Genomic DNA, 24,583 nt, shown 5'->3' with positions numbered 1-24,583 from the left:
CGGGGCACGTGGCCCGAGGCTGAGGCAGGGGAGCTTCAGGTCAGCTCCTGGAGAAAGGTTTCTCACTGTGTTTTTCGGGGGGGGCTCGGGCACTGCAGTGGGTTGCCCAGGCGGAGCCAGCACCCCGGCAGGTGTTTCAGAGGCGCCGGCATCTGGCCATGGCTGACACGCTTTAGTGCTTTGGGGGTTCCTGGGGCAGTGCTGGGCTGACAGTTGGACTTGACGGAATCATGGAACGTGCTGACTTGGCAGAGTCCCACCGGCACCGTGGAGTCCAGCTCCTGAGTTTTAGGCACCACTAAAGGAACTGAATCTGGATCGAGCTGTTTGCCTCCAAAAAATCTTCTGCCCCTAGTCTACACTGCAAAGTAAACCAAAAAAGACCGTGCAAAATAGAGGCCTGTGTTCCCCCCAAAGGGAAGGCGGGCAGTTACAAACCAGGACACTAAATCAAAACTCAGAGCTTACATTCATGGTCCCCACAGTTGTCTGACACATCAAACCAGTCCGCTGTTACCCATGTAGAACTCTCCTCAGGAACCCCAAACTTTCTTGTGTGTATTTGTCTAGACATGTATATATAGACATAGATACGTATAGATATCTATTTGTGTGTATCTCTCTAAGAGTCTGTATCTTTGGATGTGATATTGGCATGCTATTGTTGTGTGGCAACAAGTGGACTTCAAAGGTTACAACACTTTAGGAGATCGCCTTTCGGCTTGTGGGTTCTATTTTTTAAAGAAGGTAACAAGAAAAGAACTGTTTAGCCAAATATAAGTTAAGGGCTCCTGGCTGGCCGGGGGGCGAAGCCCGCCTCCCGCGCGCCTGCTTCCCTGGCCGTTGTGGCGGCCGCAGCCAGGCGCTGAGTGCCCGCTCCCCGCGCGGGCAGGGCCGCTGCTCCAGGAGTGGCGGGGCAGCGCCGGCGCCTCGAGGATTCCCGGGATTCCCTCGCCGGTTTCGAGGCAACGCTCCCCGCGCGCTCCTCGCTCCACGGGCGAACGTGCGCAGCCAATGGGAGGCGGCGGAGTGGGCGGGGCGAGGCGGGGATTGGGCGGGGCGGGGGCGGGGCCGAGAGGGGCGGTTGGTGGGGTTTGGGTGGGAGCGGGCGGGGCCGGGAGCGGGAGCGCTGCTGCTGAGCGACCCCCGGGCAGTGGCCCCCGGGCAGCGGCCCCCCCGACCCCAGGCGAGTGGTCCCCGGGCAGCGGCCCCGGGGGAGGGAACCCCGTGCGCGGCCCCCGGGCAGTGGCTGCCGGTGCGCGACCCCCAGTGAGTGACAGCCGATGAGCGACCCGCGGCGAACAACCCCTGGCAAGTGACCCCCGGGGAGGGACCCTCGGCAAGTGAGCCCCGGGGAGGGACCCCCGGGCGGGGACCCCCGGTGAGTGACCCCGGGGCAGGGACCCCCGGTGAATGACCCGCGGTGAACAACCCCTGGCAAGTGACCCCCGGGCAGGGACCCCCGGTGCGCAGCCCCCGGGGGTGTCGGGCCGGGGCTGGGCGCGTTCCTTCCCCGTGCAGAGCCGAGCGGGGCCGTGGCGGGAGCGGGGCCGGAGCGGAGCCGGGCCGGGGGAAGCAGTTACAAACCAGGACAGTAAATCAAAGCTCAGAACATACGATCTTGGTCTCCACACTTGTAGCACACATCAAACCAGTCCTCTGTTCATTGCCCGTGTAGAACTCTCCTCAGGAACCCCAAACTTTCTTGTGTGTATTTGTATAGATATCTATAGATATGTATAGGTAGATAAATATACATACATAGATATGTATAGCTATATAGTTGTGTGTATCTCTCTAAGATTTTGTATCTTTGGATGTGATATTGGCATGCTATTGTTGTGTGGCAACAAGTGGACTTAAAAGGTTACAACACTTTAGGTGATCACGTTTCTGCTTGTGGGTTTTATTTTTTAAAGAAGGTAACAAGAAAAGAACTCTTTAGCCAAATATAAGTTAAGTCATTAATCAGAGCAAATGTATGGATTTTTATTTCCAATTGTACAAGAAGTCATTCAACTATTTGCGTACTCCAAAGCTGGGTTGGAAACCTCTCCCTCAGAAATAAGAAAAACTGTTTTCCCAGGCTGTTACTGACAGCCATGGCAGTTTCCAAGAACAACTCCCCATTCTTGAAATGCAAAGCCTAAAAAATGAAACAACCTGGAATTCTTGTTGCCAGCACTGATGTGGACAGAAGTTATTAGAGAGTGGAGCAAAGCTCGCACCACAAACAACCTTGGGCTCTGCATTCGTTGGTCATGGCAACAAAGTTTTGCTTTTCAACCCATCTGCTAAGGAAACCTTGCCAGAAAAGTGAGCTTATAACACTACTTTTCTTAAGAAGTTACGAGGCCTTAATCCAGTGTACACAGATGAGCCCCTGAAATAGGAGAGAGGCCAGTTGCTGATGATCAGTGCAGATGAGGAATCAGCTCTGCTGAGTAGGCTTCAAGCTTTGTGATTTTTACAAGTGGACTATTTCAAATCTGTTGTAGAAGAAACAGTCTTTTCTGTTTGATCAACTTTCCACTTTCAGAATACTGGAGTTTATCCCTCAAATTCTGCCTGTAGTTTCAAAAGATAAAAATCCTTTGAGGAAATCTTTCAGCCTCAGTAGCCAATTGCAACGTGCTCAGGGAAGTTCAGCAACAGCACCATGCATTAAATGAACTGTTCTGGACAAGCCATCCCAGAGAGGTTGAGCTCCACTGCTAAACCCTGTAGATTGCCAAGTGCCATAAGAGCTGATTTTTGGCTTCACTAGGATTCTCTCTGGTTTCATTTGGTGTAGCTGTTCCCTTTTTTCAGCCCTGCGCTGCAATGGCCGGTCCCACCTCCTGAAACATTGAATCCAAATGAAGATTCCTGCCACACAAAACTTGCCACCACAGAAAGATATTTGCTCCCCAAGAAGTGCCCAGGCTGCCCCAATGACTACACCTAAAGCCAAAGGATCCAGACTTTCTTTCCTGGTGGAAAGAGCTGCGGATTACCTTTTTTTTCAGCCCTGCGCTGCAAGGGCCAAACTGACTATCAAAATTGAATCCAGCTGAACATTCCTGCCAGACAAAAGATGCCACCAGAGAAAGCTCTTGCTGAACCAAGAAATGCCCAGTTTTTCCCACACAGTGCACCTGAAAGCCAAAGCTTCCTAACTTTTTTCCTGGGGGAAAGGGCTGCTGTTCCCTTTTTTCAGCCCTGCGCTGCAATGGCCGGTCCCACCTCCTGAAAAATTGAATCCAGCTGAACATTCCTGCCAGACAAAAGGTGCAACCACAGAAAGGTCTCGCTGCCCAAGAAGTGCCCAGGCTGCCCCAACAAATGCACCTCAAAGACAAAGCATCCAGACTTTTTTTCCTGGTGGAAAGAACTGCACTTCCCTTTTTTCAGCCCTCCTCTGGAATGACCAGTCCCAGCTTCTGGATAATTGAATGTAAATGAAGATTCCTGCAAAACAAAAGGTGCCACCACAGAAAGCTCTTCCTGCCCAAGAAGTACCCAGGCTGCCCCAACAACATCTGAGGCCAAAGCTTCCAGACTTCTTTTCCTGGTGGAAAGAGCTGCTGTTCCCTTTTTTCTGCCCTGCTCTGGAATGACCTGTCCCACCTCCTGGAAAATTGAATGTAAATGAAGATTCGTGCCAGACAAAAGGTGCCACCACAGAAAGTTCTTGCTGCCCAAGAATGCCCAGGCTGCCCCAACAACTGCACTTCAAAGCCAAAGGATCCAGACTTCTTTTCCTGCTGGAGAGAGCTGCTGTTCTCTTTTTTCAGCCCTGCTCTGCAATGGCTAGTCGCACCTCCTGAAAAACTGAATTCCAAATGAAGATTCCTGCCAGCCAAAAGGTGCCACCACGGAAAACTCTTGCTGCCCAAGAAGTACCCAGGCTGCCCCAACAACTGCACCTGAAGCCAAAGGATCCAGACTTCTTTTCCTGGTGGAAAGAGCTGCTGTTCCCTTTTTTCTGCCCTGCGCTGCAATGACCTGACCCACCTCCTGGAAAATTAATGTAAATGAAGATTCCAGCCAGACAAAAGGTACCACCACAAAAAGGTCTTGCTGCCCAAGAAGTGCCCAGGCTGCCCCAACAACTGCACCTCAAAGGGAAAGCATCCAGACTTTTTTTCCTCATGGAAAGAGCTGCTGTTCCCTTTTTTCAGCCCTGCGCTGCAATGGCCTGTCCCACCTCCTGAAAAATTTACTCCAGCTGAAGATTCCTGCCAGAAAAAAGGTGCCACCACAGAAAGTTCCTGCTGCCCAAGAAGTGCCCAGGCTGCCCCACCAACAGCACCTCCAAGCCAACGCTGCCAGTCTTTTTTTCCTGGGGAAAAGGGCTGCTAATTCCCTTTTGTTTAGCCCTGTCCTGCATAGGCCAAAGTAACTCCTGAAATAGACTCTAGCTGAAGATTCCTGCCAGACAAAAGGTGCCACCATAGAAAGCTCTTGCTGCCCAAGAATGCCCAGGCTGCCCCAACAACTGCACCTGAAGCCAAAGGATCCAGACCTTTTTTCCTGGTGGAGAGAGCTGCTGTTCCCTTTTTTCAACCCTGCGCTGCAATGGCCGGTCCCACCTCCTGAAATATTTACTCCATATGAAGATTCCAGCCAGACCAAGGGAGCCACCACAGAAAGTTCTTGCTGCCCAAGAAGTGCCCAGGCTGCCCCAACAACTGCACCTGAAGCCAAAGGAACCAGACTTCTTTTCCTGGTAGAAGGAGCTGCTGTTCCCTTTTTTTAGCCCTGCGGTGCAGTGGCCGGTCCCACCTCCTGGAAAATTGAAAGTAAATTAAGATTCGTGCCAGAAAAAGTGCCACCACAGAAAGCTCTTGCTACCCAAGAAATGCCCAGTCTTTCCCACACAGTGCACCTGAAACCCAAAGCTTCCTAACATTTTTCCTGGGGGAAAGGTCTACTGTTCCCTTTTTTCAACCCTGCGCTGCAATGGCCGGTCCCACCTCCTGAAAAATTGAATGTAAATGAAGATTTGTGCCAGACAAAAGGTGCCACCACAGAAAGTTCTTGCTGCCCCAGAAGTGCCCAGGCTGCCCCAACAACTGCACCTCAAAGCCAAAGGTTCAAGAATTTCTTTCCAGAGGGAAAGAGCTGCTGTTCCCTTTTTTAAGCCCTGCGCTGCAATGACCTCTCTGAGTTCCTGAAAAATTGAATGCAACTGAAGGTTCCTGCCAGACAAAAGGTACCATCACAGAAAGCTCTTGCTGCCCAAGAAGTGCCCAGGCTGCCCCAATACTGCACCTCAAAGCCAAAGCATCCAGACTTTCTTTCCTGGTGGAAAGAGCTGCTGTTCCCTCTTTTCAGCCCTGCTCTGCAATGGCCGGTCCCACCTCCTGAAAAATTGAATGCAAATGAAGATTTGTGCCAGACAAAAGGTGCTACCACAGGAAGTTCTTGCTCCCCAAGAAGTGGCCAGGCTTCACCAACAACTGCACCTCAAAGACAAAGCATCCAGACTATTTTTCCTGGAGGAAGGAGTTGCTATTCCCTTTTTTCAGCCCTCCCGGAAATGTTTGTTTCCAACTCCCCAAAATTGAAGACAAATGAAAATTCCTGTCACACAAAAGGTGGCACCACAGAAAGCTTTTACTGTCCAGGCAGTTCCCATGCTGCCCTACCAACTGCACCTCAAAGCCAAAGGATCCAGACTTTTTTTCCTGGTGGAAAGAGCTGCTGTTCCCTTTTTTCTGCCCTGCACTGCAATGGCCGGTCCGAGCTTTTAGAAAAATTGAAGGCAACTGAAGATTCCTGCCAGACAAAAGATTCCACCACAGAAATCTCTTTGCTGTCCAAGAATGCCCAGGCTGCCCCAACAACTGCACCTCAAAGCCAAAGCTTCCAGACTTTTTTTCCTGGTGGAAAGAGCTGCTGTTCCCTTTTTTCAGCTCTGCGCTGCAATGGCCTGTCCCACCTCCTGAAATATTTACTCCAAATGAAGAGTCCTGCCAGACCAAAGCTACCACCACAGAAAACTCTTCCTGCCCAAGAAGTGCCCAGGCTGCCCCACCAACTGCACCTCAAAGGGAAAGCATCCAGACTTTTTTTCCTGGTGGAAAGAGCTGCTGTTCCTTTTTTTCAGCCCTGGGCTGCAATGGCCTGTCCCACCTCCTGGAAAATTGCATGGAAATGAAGATTCCTGCCAGACAAAAGGTGCCACCACAGAAAACTCTTCCTAGCCAAGAAGTGCCCAGGCTGCACCAACAACTGCACCTGAAGCCAAAGGATCCAGACTTCTTTTCCTGGTGGAAAGAGCTGCTGTTCCCTTTTTTCTACCCTGCACTGCAATGACCTGACCCACCTCCTGGAAAATTAATGTAAATGAAGATTCCAGCCAGACAAAAGGTGCCACCACAGAAAACTCTTGCTGCCCAAGAAGTGCCCAGGCTACCCCACCAACAATACCTCCAAGCCAAAGCTGCCAGTCTTTTTTTCCTGGGGGAAAGGGCTACTAATTCCCCTTTTTTTAGCCTTGTCCTGCATACGCCAAACTAACTCCCAACATAGACTCCAGCTGAAGATTCCTGCCAGACAAAAGGTGCCAGCACAGAAAGTTCTTGCTGCCCAAGAAGTGCCCAGGCTGCCCCACCAACAGTGCCTCCAAGCCAAAGCTGCCAGTCTTTTTTCCTGGGGGAAAGGGCTGCTAATTCCCTTTTGTTTAGCCCTGTCCTGCATAGACCAAAGTAACTCCTGTAATAGACTCTAGCTGAAGATTCCTGCCAGACAAAAGGTGCCACCATAGAAAGCTCTTGCTGCCCAAGAATGCCCAGGCTGCCCCAACAACTGCACCTGAAGCCAAAGGATCCAGACCTTTTTTCCTGGTGGAGGGAGCTGCTGTTCCCTTTTTTCAACCCTGCGCTGCAATGGCCGGTCCCACCTCCTGAAAAATTTACTCCAAATGAAGATTCCAGCCAGACCAAGGGAGCCACCACAGAAAGTTCTTGCTGCCCAAGAAGTGCCCAGGCTGCCCCAACAACTGCACCTGAAGCCAAAGGAACCAGACTTCTTTTCCTGGTAGAAGGAGCTGCTGTTCCCTTTTTTTAGCCCTGCGGTGCAGTGGCCTGTCCCACCTCCTGGAAAATTGAAAGTAAATTAAGATTCGTGCCAGAAAAAGTGCCACCACAGAAAGCTCTTGCTACCCAAGAAATGCCCAGTCTTTCCCACACAGTGCACCTGAAACCCAAAGCTTCCTAACATTTTTCCTGGGGGAAAGGTCTACTGTTCCCTTTTTTCAGCCCTGCGCTGCAATGGCCGGTCCCACCTCCTGAAATATTTACTCCATATGAAGATTCCAGCCAGACCAAGGGAGCCACCACAGAAAGTTCTTGCTGCCCAAGAAGTGCCCAGGCTGCCCCAACAACTGCACCTGAAGCCAAAGGAACCAGACTTCTTTTCCTGGTAGAAGGAGCTGCTGTTCCCTTTTTTTAGCCCTGCGGTGCAGTGGCCGGTCCCACCTCCTGGAAAATTGAAAGTAAATTAAGATTCGTGCCAGAAAAAGTGCCACCACAGAAAGCTCTTGCTACCCAAGAAATGCCCAGTCTTTCCCACACAGTGCACCTGAAACCCAAAGCTTCCTAACATTTTTCCTGGGGGAAAGGTCTACTGTTCCCTTTTTTCAACCCTGCGCTGCAATGGCCGGTCCCACCTCCTGAAAAATTGAATGTAAATGAAGATTTGTGCCAGACAAAAGGTGCCACCACAGAAAGTTCTTGCTGCCCCAGAAGTGCCCAGGCTGCCCCAACAACTGCACCTCAAAGCCAAAGGTTCAAGAATTTCTTTCCAGAGGGAAAGAGCTGCTGTTCCCTTTTTTAAGCCCTGCGCTGCAATGACCTCTCTGAGTTCCTGAAAAATTGAATGCAACTGAAGGTTCCTGCCAGACAAAAGGTACCATCACAGAAAGCTCTTGCTGCCCAAGAAGTGCCCAGGCTGCCCCAATACTGCACCTCAAAGCCAAAGCATCCAGACTTTCTTTCCTGGTGGAAAGAGCTGCTGTTCCCTCTTTTCAGCCCTGCTCTGCAATGGCCGGTCCCACCTCCTGAAAAATTGAATGCAAATGAAGATTTGTGCCAGACAAAAGGTGCTACCACAGGAAGTTCTTGCTCCCCAAGAAGTGGCCAGGCTTCACCAACAACTGCACCTCAAAGACAAAGCATCCAGACTATTTTTCCTGGAGGAAGGAGTTGCTATTCCCTTTTTTCAGCCCTCCCGGAAATGTTTGTTTCCAACTCCCCAAAATTGAAGACAAATGAAAATTCCTGTCACACAAAAGGTGGCACCACAGAAAGCTTTTACTGTCCAGGCAGTTCCCATGCTGCCCTACCAACTGCACCTCAAAGCCAAAGGATCCAGACTTTTTTTCCTGGTGGAAAGAGCTGCTGTTCCCTTTTTTCTGCCCTGCACTGCAATGGCCGGTCCGAGCTTTTAGAAAAATTGAAGGCAACTGAAGATTCCTGCCAGACAAAAGATTCCACCACAGAAATCTCTTTGCTGTCCAAGAATGCCCAGGCTGCCCCAACAACTGCACCTCAAAGCCAAAGCTTCCAGACTTTTTTTCCTGGTGGAAAGAGCTGCTGTTCCCTTTTTTCAGCTCTGCGCTGCAATGGCCTGTCCCACCTCCTGAAATATTTACTCCAAATGAAGAGTCCTGCCAGACCAAAGCTACCACCACAGAAAACTCTTCCTGCCCAAGAAGTGCCCAGGCTGCCCCACCAACTGCACCTCAAAGGGAAAGCATCCAGACTTTTTTTCCTGGTGGAAAGAGCTGCTGTTCCTTTTTTTCAGCCCTGGGCTGCAATGGCCTGTCCCACCTCCTGGAAAATTGCATGGAAATGAAGATTCCTGCCAGACAAAAGGTGCCACCACAGAAAACTCTTCCTAGCCAAGAAGTGCCCAGGCTGCACCAACAACTGCACCTGAAGCCAAAGGATCCAGACTTCTTTTCCTGGTGGAAAGAGCTGCTGTTCCCTTTTTTCTACCCTGCACTGCAATGACCTGACCCACCTCCTGGAAAATTAATGTAAATGAAGATTCCAGCCAGACAAAAGGTGCCACCACAGAAAACTCTTGCTGCCCAAGAAGTGCCCAGGCTACCCCACCAACAATACCTCCAAGCCAAAGCTGCCAGTCTTTTTTTCCTGGGGGAAAGGGCTACTAATTCCCCTTTTTTTAGCCTTGTCCTGCATACGCCAAACTAACTCCCAACATAGACTCCAGCTGAAGATTCCTGCCAGACAAAAGGTGCCAGCACAGAAAGTTCTTGCTGCCCAAGAAGTGCCCAGGCTGCCCCACCAACAGTGCCTCCAAGCCAAAGCTGCCAGTCTTTTTTCCTGGGGGAAAGGGCTGCTAATTCCCTTTTGTTTAGCCCTGTCCTGCATAGACCAAAGTAACTCCTGTAATAGACTCTAGCTGAAGATTCCTGCCAGACAAAAGGTGCCACCATAGAAAGCTCTTGCTGCCCAAGAATGCCCAGGCTGCCCCAACAACTGCACCTGAAGCCAAAGGATCCAGACCTTTTTTCCTGGTGGAGGGAGCTGCTGTTCCCTTTTTTCAACCCTGCGCTGCAATGGCCGGTCCCACCTCCTGAAAAATTTACTCCAAATGAAGATTCCAGCCAGACCAAGGGAGCCACCACAGAAAGTTCTTGCTGCCCAAGAAGTGCCCAGGCTGCCCCAACAACTGCACCTGAAGCCAAAGGAACCAGACTTCTTTTCCTGGTAGAAGGAGCTGCTGTTCCCTTTTTTTAGCCCTGCGGTGCAGTGGCCTGTCCCACCTCCTGGAAAATTGAAAGTAAATTAAGATTCGTGCCAGAAAAAGTGCCACCACAGAAAGCTCTTGCTACCCAAGAAATGCCCAGTCTTTCCCACACAGTGCACCTGAAACCCAAAGCTTCCTAACATTTTTCCTGGGGGAAAGGTCTACTGTTCCCTTTTTTCAGCCCTGCGCTGCAATGGCCGGTCCCACCTCCTGAAAAATTGAATGCAAATGAAGATTTGTGCCAGACAAAAGGTGCCACTACAGAAGGTTCTTGCTGCCCCAGAAGTGCCCAGGCTGCCCCAACAACTGCACCTCAAAGCCAAAGGTTCAAGAATTTCTTTCCGGAGGGAAAGAGCTGCTGTTCCCTTTTTTAAGCCCTGCGCTGCAATGACCTCTCTGAGTTCCTGAAAAATTGAATGCAACTGAAGGTTCCTGCCAGACAAAAGGTGCCATCACAGAAAGCTCTTGCTGCCCAAGAAGTGCCCAGGCTGCCCCAATACTGCACCTCAAAGCCAAAGCATCCAGACTTTCTTTCCTGGTGGAAAGAGCTGCTGTTCCCTCTTTTCAGCCCTGCTCTGCAATGGCCGGTCCCACCTCCTGAAAAATTGAATGCAAATGAAGATTTGTGCCAGACAAAAGGTGCTACCACAGGAAGTTCTTGCTCCCCAAGAAGTGGCCAGGCTTCACCAACAACTGCACCTCAAAGACAAAGCATCCAGACTATTTTTCCTGGAGGAAAGAGTTGCTATTCCCTTTTTTCAGCCCTCCCGGAAATGTTTGTTTCCAACTCCCCAAAATTGAAGACAAATGAAAATTCCTGTCACACAAAAGGTGGCACCACAGAAAGCTTTTACTGTCCAGGCAGTTCCCATGCTGCCCTACCAACTGCACCTCAAAGCCAAAGGATCCAGACTTTTTTTCCTGGTGGAAAGAGCTGCTGTTCCCTTTTTTCTGCCCTGCACTGCAATGGCCGGTCCGAGCTTTTAGAAAAATTGAAGGCAACTGAAGATTCCTGCCAGACAAAAGATTCCACCACAGAAATCTCTTTGCTGTCCAAGAATGCCCAGGCTGCCCCAACAACTGCACCTCAAAGCCAAAGCTTCCAGACTTTTTTTCCCGGTGGAAAGAGCTGCTGTTCCCTTTTTTCAGCTCTGCGCTGCAATGGCCTGTCCCACATCCTGAAATATTTACTCCAAATGAAGAGTCCTGCCAGACCAAAGCTGCCACCACAGAAAACTCTTCCTGCCCAAGAAGTGCCCAGGCTGCACCAACTGCACCTGATGCCAAAGCTTCCAGACTTCTTTTCCTGGTGGAAAGAGCTGCTGTTCCCTTTTTTCAGCTCTGCGCTGCAATGACCTGTCCCACCTCCTGAAATATTTACTCCAAATGAGGAGTCCTGCCAGACAAAAGGTGCCACCACAGAAGGTTCTTGCTGCCCAAGAAGTGCCCAGGCTGCCCCAACAACTGCACCTCAAAGACAAATCTTCCAGACTTTTTTCCTGGTGGAAAGAGCTGCTGTTCCCTTTTTTCAGCCCTGGGCTGCAATGGCCTGTCCCACCTCCTGAAAAATTTACGCCAGCTGAAGATTCCTGCCAGAAAAAAGGTGCCACCACAGAAAACTCTTGCTGCCCAAGAAGTGCCCAGGCTACCCCACCAACAGTGCCTCCAAGCCAAAGCTGCCAGTCTCTTTTTCCTGGGGGAAAGGGCTGCTAATTCCCCTTTTTTTTAGCCCTGTCCTGCATACGCCAAACTAACTCCCAACATAGACTCCAGCTGAAGATTCCTGCCAGATAAAAGGTGCCACCACAGAAAGTTCTTGCTGCCCAAGAAGTGCCCAGGCTGCCCCACCAACAGTGCCTCCAAGCCAAAGCTTCCAGTCTTTTTTTCCTGGAGAAAAGGGCTCCTAATTCCTTTTTTTTTAGCCCTGTCCTGCATAGGCCAAAGTAACTCCTGAAACAGACTCTAGCTGAAGATTCCTGCCAGACAAAAGGTGCCACGATAGAAAGCTCTTGCTGCCCAAGAAGTACCCAGGCTGCCCGAACAACTGCACCTCCAAGTCAAAGCTTCCAGACTTTTTTTCCTCATGGAAAGAGCTGCTAATTCTTTTTTTCAGCCCTGCACTGCAATGGCCTCCTGAAAAATTGAATCCAAATGAAGATTCCAGCCAGACAAAAGGTGCCACCACAGAATTATCTTTGCTGCCCAAGAACTGCCCAGGCTGCACCAACAACTGCACCTGAAACCAAAACTTCCAGACTTTTTTTCCTGATGGAAAGAGCTGCTGTTCCCTTTTTTTCAGCCCTGCTCTAGAATAACCAGTCCCACCTTCTGGATAATTGAATCCAAATGAAGATTCCTACCAGACAAAAGGTGCCACCAAAGAAAGCTCTTGCTGCCCAAGAAGTACCCAGGCTGCTCCAAAAACTGCACCTCAAAGCCAAAGCCTCCAGACTTCTTTTCCTGGTGGAAAGAGCTGCTGTTCCCTTTTTTCAGCCCTGCTCTGCAATGACCTGTCCCACCTCCTGGAAAATTGAATGTAAATGAAGATTCGTGCCAGACAAAAGGTGCCACCACAGAAAGTTCTTGCTGCCCAAGAAGTGCCCAGGCTGCCCCACCAACAGCACCTGAAGCCAAGGGATCCAGACTTTCTTTGCTGGGGGAAAGGGCTGCTAATTCCCTTTTTTTTAGTCCTGTCCTGCATGGGCCAAAGTAACTCCTGAAATAGACTCCAGCTGAAGATTCCTGCCAGACAAAAGGTGCCACCACAGAAAGATCTTTGCTGCCCAAGAAGTGCCCACGCTACCCCACCAACTGCACCTCCAAGCAAAAGCTTCCAGACTTTTTTTCCTCATGGAAAGAGCTTCTGTTCCCTTTTTTATACCCTGCACTGCAATGACCTGTCCCACCTCCTGGAAAAGTGAATGTAAATGAAGATTCCTGCCAGACAAAAGGTGCCACCACAGAAAGTTCTTCCTCCCCAAGAAGTGCCCAGGCTGCCCCACCAACAGTGCCTCCAAACCCAAGCTGCCAGTCTTTTTTTCCTGGGGGAAGGGGCTGCTAATTCCCTTTTTTTTTAGCCCTCTCCTGCATAGGCCAAAGTAACTCCTGAAATAGACTCTAGCTGAAGACTCCTGCCAGGCAAAAGGTGCCACCACAGAAAGCTCTTGCTGCCCAAGAAGTGCCCAGGCTGCCCCAACAACTGCACCTCCAAGTTAAAGCTTCCAGACTTTTTTTCCTCATGGAGAGAGCTGCTGTTCCCTTTTTGCAGCCCTGCTCTGGAATGACCTGTCCCACCTCCTGGAAAATTGAATCCAAATGAAGATTTCTGCCAGACAAAAGGTGTCACCACAGAAAGTTCCTGCTACCCAAGAAGTACCCAGGCTGCATCTACAAGGGAACGACGGACCTTCCACCCAGGAAAGAAAGCCCTTACCCTACATCTCTCATGTGCAGTTGGTGGGCCAATTTTGGTATTCTGTGGGCATAAAGAGCTTTCTGTCCTGGTACCTTTTGTCCTGGAGGAATTTTGGTATTCGATTGTGGGAGTGTCCCTGCCCGAAGGGAAGAACCCTTTTGCAATTATTACATTCACAGCTGGAAGTGCCAACAGTTTGTTCCACCAAAGCAATCTGTGCAGCCCTCCAGTGCCTGTGTAGGATGTGCCTGGGAGATAAATGCAGGCAGGAATGTCTTTCCTCCACACTTCCACCTATGGATCAGTTTGCTGGACAGCCTACACAGGGCTTGGGCATGCTGTGCTGCCCTCAGGGCTTCTGCTGCTGCAGATCTTGCAGGAAATTTGTAAGAGGGAACTGGTTTGGGTCAAGAAGCATTTGGGAATTTTTTCTGTTGTTGGCTGAGGATTCACTGTTGGCTACACAAATACTTGTAAGGCAGATAAAAAATAATGTGACAACAATGATGTTATATTCATGTGAAAAGTTTAGGATACATGTTACACATCTGGAGCAATTAGATGGGATCTTCTTGGGCAATCTGGAAGATCTGTGCAGGATGCCTCCACAATGGCAGTGCAGGAAACAGGCCGTGATGGTATATTTTCATATATATCTACATTACACATTTGCTCAGCTTGAGGTCTAATGTGCTGTTGCTGTTACCAAAGCCTGTGTGTTTCCAGTATTGTCATTCCTGGTATGGATCTGCTTTCCATGGCAGGATTTCCTGGAAGAGTATCAAAGCTGTCTTAGCTCTGATACATTTTCTGGCAGCCAACTGTCTGCCCAAGTACCCACTCACTCCAGGAGATTCCAGTCACCCAGTGTGCAGTGTGCACCAGCTTCCCCAGCTCTGGAACTGGGACCTTGGCAAATGCAACTCTTTGAAAAAGCAAGAGACATCATCATGCTATGAGCAAACAAGTTGGGACCAGGAAAAATAAATACAGAAAAAAAAATAAAGTAAGTAAATATAAATAAATAAACCAGAGAGACATTGAGGCTTTCAAATTTATTCCCATTTCCTTGACCAATAAACTTGACCAAGCAGTGACCAAGCATTTACCTTGTGACATTTTTTTTGCCACCACAAGTGATCCCTTTGAACTGACTTTCCAAATAAAAACTCAGTTCATTAAATGACAGACAAACCCAGTGAATGTAAGTGGAAAACACTTCTTATTTGGGAAAGTGGCAAAAGTAATCTTGATTCTTTTTTGGAGCTGTGAACACTTTCTATCTGTGTCCCTGAACATTCTTGATTCAAACTCCTTAGCCTGAACCTAAGGATGTTTCCATGCAGGATTCATCTGAGACCGACAGGATTCCTGTGTACGTCTGTTTTGGCACAGCTGATTCCTTTTATTCCTGTGTGTCTCAGTGTTCCAGGTCCCTGGACCTGTGCTGAGGATCACTGCTGCAAACAGGCATGTGCAGCTTCTCCTCACCTTAATATTCAACCTCAAGCCAAAGGGAGAAGGAGGGGGGGCAAAACCCCAAACTCATGTGCAACATAAAGCAGAACCAGATTCTGCTGAAGATGTGTTTGGCTTGTTCTCCTGACAAAGTTTTCTAAAATCTCTCTCTCTCAAAGCCTGTGTTCATCACACAGGCAGTTCTGCAGGAAGCAGGTGATTACAGCAGGTCTGTGTGAGGCAGAGGTGTGTGGGTGTCACATGAAGGGCACAGCTTGTGCCAGGGATGCTGCTCATCCACCCGGGAGGTGGCTGTAAGACATTGGGTTTGGGACATTGTTCCTGTGCTGCCTCAGGGACTAGGGAGCAAATTTTCTCCAAAATAAAGGTCCCATGAGGAGTCATGGACAGCTGACAAGGGTGAGGGGTTTTTCTTGAGGTGTTGACGATTTACAACCTACAAAGCCCCATCAACCTTGCTTCTTGCTTTCTCCTCGTCCCTACTCCACTGCTTAACCATATTTTCCCCCCTGGTTACCATCTGAGGACAGAGGCTTCTGAGGTGCACACAGGTTGCCCAGGTTGCAGCAAGTGAAACAAGGATAGGAGATATCTGAAGGTGATTGGTGCCAATTCCTACAAAAATGGACCACAAGTGGAGAACAAACAGAAAGGTTGATTGAAGAGGAATGGTTTAATGTAGATAGAGACTGGATAATACCTCAGGTGGGAGCTGCTGTCTGCTCAGGTGTGTGACAAAGGGCTCCCTTAGTGACCAAACTGCTTCTATGCTACTACAGCAGGAACTTATGCATGGGATTGCCCCAGTGAAGCACTGCACAGTCCAGCTGAAAAAGAACCAGACGTGAAAGTTTTTCATCAGCAGTTTTGCTGCTAACCAAACCAACCCAGGTTCGAGGCAGAAGTCTGTTCTGGAAACTTCTAACTCTTTCCTCTACTGCTGTTGCATTGTTTTCAAAGTATGATTCTACCCTCATACGCAAAATAACGTCTCGCTTACAAGGATTTTTGCTCATATGTACAAACCCCAGTAAAGAAAGTTGAACACAATATATACACTGGGAAATATAATCCTGGAATACGTGTCAATGACGTGATTGTTCTGTAAAATAATCCTGCCCACGTTTCCCTTCAGAGATTTCTTCAGGCGAGTTGGTTCCTCATTGGAGATGTTGGTTTCGCTCGTCCGAGTCTCATTCTCCTCACAGGGGTCTGAGAAACCAGACAGGTCCATGTCATCCGTGTCATGAAAGCAGCCGTCAAAAGCCATGGCTTGCACTGCATCCATATACACTCCTGAGGCCTGGCAACAAAGAATAGTTAGCCTGTGTCTACAGGAGACATTTCAGTAAATTATAAACAAATAAAAGAGGAAGTAAAGAAAGCTTTCATTGTTGTTCCCTCTTAGAGAGCATATGGAGAAGAGGGTTACCTCCCAGTATGGCAGTCTGTGGGCAGGACATGAGCAAGGAAGGAGGTACACGTGATAAAATACTCCTGTCTGACTGATTATTGCCAGCTGCTGGCTGGCAATACGTGCCCCAGCTTCTGAAACAGAAGAGTCAAACTCTCTCCTGTAGGTCTGCACTGCTGGAGCTGTGGGAAATGACTTCAAACATTTCCATCAGATCATATGAGCAACACATGCACCCTTTCTGTGGTTTTCCCCTTGTGATATTCCAGCAAATGAGTTTACATGGGGAGATATTCTTGAAGCAAAGGTTTAAGCGAGCGCTTCACAGAAAGCAGATGTTTAACTTGGAACCATTTCTGCTTCAGGCACACTTTTCTAAAAATGACCTTGTCTTGGGACAAAAAGGCATCATTAAACCCACCTTTCCAATTGAAAATGGCAAAGCAGGAAGAGGAGAAATGGACTCTGCTTCACAGAAAACAAGAAGGAATATCACATGAGTGCATTCTGGGGTCTGTTTCAGAGACAGGCAAAACGCTTTTTTAATATTTTAGATTTGGAATTGAGATAGGTATTTGAGAACAGAAGGAAGGTTACCTTATTCTGAGGGGGAAAAAAGGGAGAAAAAAAATCAGGAAGTGAGTATTCCCTAATATCTGCTAAAAGAAAAGGAAGGAGAAAAAAGCACAGGGCTTCTCAGGATCTCAGAGAGAATGATACATTTCCTCCCTTCAACCAAGTCAAAAAAAGGTGAGATATGGAGTGACACAGAGATAGTTACTGTTGTTATCACAGTGGTGTATGGGGATTACTCTGTGGCTTCTATGGTGCTTTCTGAAGGCAACAAAACACAGAGGACTGTACCTTGCCCCTTTTTTTGAGTTGCTTTCTCTCTTCAATCGTGGTAAGATAGTTCACTGCTGCATATTCAATGACGGACAGGAAGACAAAAAGGAAGCTGATCCACAAATACACATCCACAGCCTTTATGTAAGACACTTGAGGCATTGAGGCACTTACTCCTGTCATGATGGTTGACATTGTCAGCACTGTAGTTATACCTGCCAAAGAAAGAGTTATCCTAACACTGACCAGCTGGTTCTGTGCAGCTCATCACGGTCCCTTGGACAGCTCGGCTTTGTGAGGGCGTACGACTGACACCGCCTTTAACTTCATCACACAGCTCTGAGAAGTGGAGTGAACCATGAAGGACCCATCACAAGCAATACTGAAACCAGTAAATCATCCCTCTGCTCAGTGCATGCAGTTAGAACTGCAGCACAGCAGGGAAACAAGGATGGTGTTTGAGCAGCATAAGGAGCACATTTCTGTGGCAGCTTTGGGCACCGCTGTGGAGAAGTGAAAGCAGGTGTTTGTGGGCTTCCCTCACTTCCCAGAGCCAGGGTCACCACTGCACACTTTCTTGTCCAGAAGAATCCCTAAACAATCACCAATTCCCCCCCCCCCAATCCTTTCTCAAATTGTACTTTTTGAGAACATTTACCAGCTTGTATGTCTCGGTCATAACTCCTTGGCTCTCTGAAAACAATCACCAGAACAATGCTACATCCATTGAAACTAAGAAAAAAATTACTGTTTGCTTCAGTGTGACCAGAATTTCACTCTCATCTTTTCGATCTCTCCTCTTACCTGAGCTATTCCTCTCATTTTGGTTTGCTCCACCTCGTAAAAAAAAACCCAACACCTTACTCAGGCCCTGCTTTTAAAGAAAGGAACGTGACACTTTAAGTGAAGACATCTCAAGTGAGACAGCCCTGGCCTGTCAGCTGGGTCTCAAAGCAGCCCTTCTCCAGTTCTACACTAGTTCAAGTCCACTGGAACACACAAAAGTTTTCCCTCTCCCTCTTTCCTTAGGTTAAAAGATGGAGTTTGAAATATATACCATATAAGAGGAAATCAATTTATTTAATTGATACTCTAGGCTTGGGAGCTAAGCTTTTTAAACTTTGTTGTTAACATTGCCTATAAATTATTTACACTTACACTAATGAAGTGTGCTTTATTCATAGAACTCCTGATGAATAACCTTCTGCAGAAATCCATATATAAAGAACATGATCAGCAAAACCATCTTGTCAACATTAAAAATGACCTACTGAGATTTAAAAAGTTGTTTTTAAAGGCGAAGTTAAATTTCTTATAAATAAAAGGAATTAGCAGATGCATTAATAAAAGTAGGAAGGAGGTACCATAATTTGTTTTCAGATTAACAAACAGATTTATATCCCATGTATTAATAGCTTTACTGTGCCAATACAAAAGGGATCTGAGGTACCTACAGTCCCATTTTTTCTAGACTGAGAAAGCTATAGATAAAAATAGAGGGCTTTTTCACTTATCTAAGAAATATGACAACATACAGTTGGCTTCTGGAACCAGCACCAGTGAGAAGAAAGTACAGGAGCTTCTTTACTAGTTATTAAACTAAGAGTTGCAGGACTCAGATATATTATGGTTACATTAGATATCTTAGCAAATTTCCATCAGATCTTCAGAGATGATTCTTTCAGAATTTTTGGAAAAATATACTCATTCCAAGGCCATCAGAATTAAATTCCCAACAAAGGCAGTCTTGAAGTGGCATTCACTGAAAAAAACCAATAAACTTCTAGAAAAAAACCACTGTAATTGGTCCTTTTCTCCTGAGCTGAGGTGTTCAGAACTAAAACTGTGAGAGCAGAAGGATGCCCAACTTATTCTTTGGCTTCCACAGAAGACTGTGCCTTGCACAGTTAAGACATCAAATATTTTTAAGGTGCCCAACAAAGGAAGGCTTTGCTACAACAGGCAACTGGTTCTAACTTGGCAGGAAGATAAGAAATGTTTCTAGATAAAAAAAAAGAGCTGCAGAGCTTTTAGACAGATTGTGCTATGCCTAACGAACCATGGATTTGGGAAGGGATCTGACTACCTGTTTGCTGGGAAAAGGGAAGGAAAAAAACCAGGTTTTGCAATTAAGTAAAATTCTACATCAGGAAGTCTGCAGAATCATCCCTTTTTGCTTCTGTGGTGTGTGAGCTGTTTTCTAATGTAACAAAGCCAGTCTGAACAAACATTCCATTTCCAAACGTAGGGGTTGACTAAAGGTAGTGACAACAGTGGCAATAATAGTGTTGTTGAGGCAATTACCTGATATACTTGCTTATGTCCTGTGTAAATAAGAAGCTAAAGTAACTTCAAAGCCTCTCCCCCCTCCATTCCACACTTCCCAAAGAATATCCATTAAAGATTCACCTAGTGATACCCTGGCAGGAACAGCTCTTCTGTCAATCCAAAATGAAACCCAAGACAGCATCACCATCAGCATGGCTGGGAAATAGGACTGTAGCACAAAAAAGAAAATGTGTCTCCGGAGGGCAAAGTTGATAAAAAGTCGATTGTACCAACCTATTGAAAAAAAAAGAGAGAGGAATAGAGTGGGGAGGAAGAGAAGAGAGTTGTGTTATTTGTGAGCTGTTTGCTGGCCCCCTCCCTCCAGCAGGAGCAGTGTATCCACATCAGGAACAGTAAATGCCTAAGAAAACTTTTCACCACCTTAGTTTTACACAGTGCTTTGCAAACTGCCCTCTGTACCTCATTAAAACACTGCTGCCTTGGGAGTGAAGCATCACGACCACACACATAAAATACTGTTATAACTGAGGTTAGGAAATGGGAAAGATTAAACCGACTTCAGGTGAAACTGCCAGGAGAACACACACAGGATATAATTTCCCAACGAAGCCAACACCCTGCCTCCTCCAAAAAGCATCCTGCCTTCTCTCACGCTGCAAATACCCCGCAAGCAGCAGCCCCCCCGTTTCCCTCGGTCGGAGCAACTTGCCATCGCAGTGCTGACTTTAGAGGAGAGGGTGCCATCTAGTGAATTTTGAGGCGTGCTCTGCCTTTGCAGCACAGCTTGTGTGCTGTACCTCCTGCCACAGCAGGGAAACCGATATAAAAGCGAGGTGAAAATAAGGCAAAAAGTGGGTGGCTGCCTGTCCAGGACATCCATGAGCCCATGCTGGAGCAGTCACACCATTACAACGAGTGACTTTATAGAAAAGAATATGTCGAAATTAACCCCAAATAATATTAAACACACTGTTGTGTTTTCAGTTGTGAAGAAAGTTTTTTGTTTGAAAAATCTCTAAAGTGGATTTAATTGTTGCTCCTTTGGAGCCAGGGAACTCCAAAAGCCTGAAACTACACTGAGATTCACAGGAAAGGATGTGTGGAACCTGAAATGCAAAAAGCTGCTTTATGAGCAGCATTTTTGTCCATTTTTTTCAAGAGATTTTAGGGGGAGATGACTCACATTAGAGTTGTGCCAGTTGTTCCCCACTACTATTTACTTGGAGGGTAAGTTTTCTTCCAACAAAAAGCAAAGTAAAAGAGCAAGAGAAAGTGGAACTTCCTGAGCAAAACAAAACCTCAAAGCCAAAGAAAAGCTTAAGTCTACAAAGGACAGCATTCTAACAGATATGCTACTAAGCATTATTCAGGTGATTCCCAGTGGTCTCTGCAACTTAAAGGCGAAAGGAAAGACATTTTTTATGTTGCTGAGTTGAGGTCATCATCAAAACATTTGCATGTGAGTGTTAAGCAGTTACACCTTGTGAAGTCAAAGCTGCTGCAAAGCCCTGGGCACCAGGGCACTGTGAGGGTGCACTGCTGAGCATGAGGCTGTAACTGCTTGCCTAAGTGTTTTTTGATGAGAATGGCAAGGCAGAGAGAAGCCAGCTGAGTTCTCAGAACCCAGTTTGAACACACAGTGACAGCAGTCTGGTGGAAACATCCCAGTCTCCCTCTTGCAACAAAGACAAATGTGATGTCACTCTCAGCAAGGCACAGTTATCGTGGTCAGGTGTCGCTTGCCTCTTCTCACAGGGCAGTGGCTCTGGAGAGCTGCAGCTCTGTTCTCAGCTCATACAGGAGTAAGAGATAGAGATAAGGAAGAAGAACGTGATCAAGCTGTGAATTCCTCATTGCTTAGGCTGCATCACAATTTAAACTGGAATTTCTGCACTCAGTGTCACCCACCGCCACCTCCACTGGCTCTTTTTGAAATGCAAAAAGAAGCCAACCTCTAAATAAAATACAGTCAATAAATCTATTTGCTACTTTCCTGTATGGCTTAAAGGCTTTTTTTTTTCCCCAAAGTGTTATGCACTTCATTTTATTACATGGAATAATTTCTATTTTATGAATTTGTCTTAATATAAAGGGCAATATCCAAGCTGAAATGAATTGACTCAGACTAGGATGGGCAGTAGCAAGTATGCTATTTTCTCTGGTTAAAAATATGTGGTTAGACTGCTTACATAGAGAAATATTTCAAGGTTTATGATTGCATGTACAAGTACAAAGAAAACAAAACCTACCTTGCATGAAATCAAGACTACAATAAACTCCTAAAGCCTTGTGCAGTTTGCCAGAAGGTATAGTTCAAGATCTATAGGGAGAAATAAAAACCTGCCTTGGGCAGATTAACCTGGATTTAAACTATGTAGTACTGACATAAAGGGATTTTTTTTCTGCAACTTTATGTATACACACAGAACATAAAGCAAACCATGAATTAGACCTCAACAGGTCTCAAGTGGAAATCCTCCAGTTAGAGGACTTTTAATGACATTATACAGCTCAAAAAATAAGGATATTTTAGCCAATAAAACACACTGGGATTCCTCTTGTTTGCTTTCTAGTATTTGACCCTTCCAGATTTGCATTTTCAAGATTTTCCGTATAGCCAGGACACAAAGATTCCTGTAAATTCTCCAGTGGCTTCCAGAGAAGTACCACAATTCTGCTAGAGCTCACAACAGCATGTGTGCATTTTTTTTCAGGTTCTTAATGTCAGATATTAAGTTAAAGTATTATTATGATCTCTTCTTCTGATAATAAAGTGCTGTATTAGCAATGTAAAGAGAACCAAGGCCCCAGACTGACAGAGCAGTGTGACTGACAGACCTCATTTTAACTGATCTCTCAGCAGCAACAGTCATTTATTAGCAATGAATTTGCATGTGAAAGACATTCTACATGATTGTGTCTTGTGCTTGTCTCTCCTAAAGAGGGGCTTACTATACCAGTACTGCTGTAAAAAGCTAATCCACTGGAAGCACTGAATTCTTCGATGAAAAACTGGGAGAGGGAGATTTGCTCATCTGTGGTCAGGGACTTGTTTCCATGTTTCCAGTACAACATCAGATCATCTTCATTGTATGCATCTATGAGAAAGCAGAAACTAAAGTTATAAAGTCACTGAAGTTATGAAGTTACTAAAGTAAGTCACCCCTTCTGCTGGAATAACGCTTCTGTTTTCCTTTCTTAGGGAGAGGAGACCACTCAATCCAGGAAAGCCCCAAAGAAACATTTTTTTTTTTTACATCAATTTGCCAGTTAGTTGGCATGAAAAAAATTTGCAAAGACCATATTCCAGCCTGTTCCAAGTGCAGGCCAGCCCTGTGCCCTGCCAGCAGCTTACCTGACAGATGGGAGACATGGGTGTGCTCAGGGTCACAGGGCACACGAGATCAGAGCTCTGGAACTGTCACTGAGCAGATCTGTTCCCTTTTCCAACACTAAACAACAAACCAGCATCCCAGTTTTACTTATAATCCAAATAAGAATAACATTTGAAATGTGAAAAGGCATATTGGCATCTTATTTTACTTTTAGCTTGCACTTCTTTTCTCATGGAAAAAAAGTCCAGATGTGGGGGTTTTTGACAGCTTTTTAGATTTAGCCCTTGGAATATTAACCCAGTGGAAGTAAAGCAGGGTGCATCATAGTTTTTCTATCTTTCCAAAGCTCAGTGAGTTCTATAAAGATCTCAAGCTGTTTACAGTTTAGCATGAACATGTTGAAGGGTTCAGGTCACACATCAGAATAAGTGAAAGGGGTGTTCTGAGTGCTGGGAAGAATGCACATGTGAATAACAATTATGAATTAAACTTACAGCTTTCCAGTTCTAAAGAACAGTTCTGAGTGTCCAGAGGAAACCTACTGAAATCCATGAAACACATAGCAGAAACTGTTATTCTGCAGAAAGGAACAGAAAAACAGAAATAAAATGAAAAATTCCACATTTTCTTATAGCTGTGCAGATATCTTAGTGAGATCCCCAGCCAATCTGCTTCTTAGAATCCTAATTTTTGAGTTTTTGTGCCCTTTCAGCTGCTCCTGAAATTGCTTCAGGGTGGTGAGATAAAGTTAAATCAGTGAGAGATCACCTTTTTTTTTAAACAGAAATAGCCTTTATTATTAAATAAAGTACCTTAGATTTTTAAACCCTTTACTGGCCTGATCCTTCATTAGCCTTTCACGTTTTGCTTTGAAGGGTTACACTTATGAAGATTAACAAAGGGAGTTCACATTTCTTGACTTGATTTCTCATAGATTGAAGTAGATAATATTACAGATTAGAGAAGATATTATTGCAAGTGCTATTTTCCCAGCTAGAATGGTTATAATATGTAATTGCATAGAAAGATTAGCTGCAATGTCTGGAAGCCTACTCTCTTCTTCAACATCATGGAAATGAAATGTTTTATGCCCTAAAAAGCTTAAGGAAATCTAGGTAAGGACTATTTTGCATTCCACCTGTTTTTTTCACAAATGTTCTGAGGATTAACAACCCCTTGGCATTTTAACCAATAAACAACAAAAAAACCCCAAACCTGCTAGAGGCAGCAATTTAAATATGGTACCTATCATCAAATTTCCATTTCTTGTCACAGCTTGCATGTCACTTGATGTTTTAGTTCAACTTTTCAGTTTTCCCCAAACATAATCCTACAACAATTTAAGTAAGGGTTATACCGATTATATAAGTGATATTTGAAAACTTGTGGTCAGCAGTCACTCTGTAGCTGAATTTTTACAAGTGTAAGATTTTGCTGGCTTGAAATAAGATTGTAAGAGTGGTGCATGGATATGACTTCCAACTATGGATGTTGTTTCCTTCTTTTAGCTATTGACCAAGGGATCAGGGGAACAACAGGAAAAGAAAGACTATTTTAGCAACAAATCTGGATTTTTATTTCACTTTGCTTCACTAAAATCCTGGATGCTGGGCACTGAAGAAAAACTGTGGAATAAGTAGATTTATTGCACATAAGTATTTGGAATATAATCTGCTCATTGCATGTAAAACTGGCAATACAAAAAGGGTGTCCTAGTGAACATCTGATTCTTTAAGAACATACACATTAACACCACTCCATTTCTGTCCTTCCCATCACATGCTCCCTGTGGTTTGTGCACAATTTCTTGTGCACATTAATCTTGATGACACTTCACCTCTCCAGCCAGCTACCAGGAAGTGTTTGCCCATCTTATGCCCCTTTGCCCCTCTTCCTTCCCCCAGCTGAATGTGTCACACCCCCCACATGGAGAACCCCTCATAAAAGCCTTACTGCAGTAGTGTAGTTCCTCTGGTCACTCCCTCTCTCTCAAGAATCATGGAAATTAATAAACAGAACAATAAAAAGCATACTTCACCT

The 24,583-nt window shown here is 46.2% G+C and overlaps 1 protein-coding gene and 2 long non-coding RNA genes across 14 annotated transcripts in view; 1 reads left to right on the top strand and 2 right to left on the bottom strand.

The window, feature by feature from the left end:
- The first annotated feature begins 3,199 nt into the window (after window positions 1-3,199).
- On the top strand, window positions 3,200-13,647 carry LOC127467480 (uncharacterized). Of its 3 annotated transcripts, XR_007903146.1 has the most exons (5): window positions 3,200-3,286; window positions 4,057-4,427; window positions 11,563-11,755; window positions 12,330-12,521; window positions 12,911-13,647. It is a non-coding gene; the product is annotated as an uncharacterized LOC127467480 (long non-coding RNA). The 3 variants fall into 3 exon arrangements; XR_007903147.1 differs by lacking the exon at window positions 3,200-3,286 and having other exon boundaries at window positions 4,028-4,427; XR_007903145.1 differs by lacking the exons at window positions 3,200-3,286; window positions 4,057-4,427 and having other exon boundaries at window positions 10,776-11,755.
- LOC127467481 (uncharacterized) lies at window positions 3,867-12,391 on the bottom strand. The gene is made up of 3 exons (XR_007903148.1): window positions 12,285-12,391; window positions 8,537-8,625; window positions 3,867-4,100 (listed from the first exon to the last, which is right to left on the bottom strand). It is a non-coding gene; the product is annotated as an uncharacterized LOC127467481 (long non-coding RNA).
- A 571-nt stretch (window positions 13,648-14,218) lies between the features above and the next one.
- GABRR3 (gamma-aminobutyric acid type A receptor subunit rho3) overlaps window positions 14,219-24,583 on the bottom strand; it is a 34,155-nt gene continuing 23,790 nt past the window's right edge. For all 10 annotated transcript variants that reach the window (XM_051780070.1, XM_051780067.1, XM_051780066.1 and 7 more), the window contains 5 exons: window positions 23,038-23,120; window positions 22,166-22,306; window positions 19,329-19,481; window positions 16,938-17,134; window positions 14,219-15,962 (listed from right to left, as the gene is read on the bottom strand). In XM_051780070.1, coding sequence (XP_051636030.1) covers window positions 15,672-15,962; window positions 16,938-17,134; window positions 19,329-19,481; window positions 22,166-22,306; window positions 23,038-23,120 — 865 coding nt within the window. In that variant the 3' untranslated portion in view covers window positions 14,219-15,671. The remainder of the gene's footprint in view (window positions 15,963-16,937; window positions 17,135-19,328; window positions 19,482-22,165; window positions 22,307-23,037; window positions 23,121-24,583) is intronic.

Source organism: Manacus candei, unplaced genomic scaffold, assembly GCF_025592945.1.
Source record: "Manacus candei isolate 608988 ecotype Guabito, Panama unplaced genomic scaffold, ASM2559294v1 h1tg000014l, whole genome shotgun sequence".
Taxonomy (NCBI): Eukaryota; Metazoa; Chordata; class Aves; order Passeriformes; family Pipridae; genus Manacus; species Manacus candei.
Note: the sequence above shows the minus strand (reverse complement) of the source record. Positions and strands in the feature narration are given on the sequence as shown.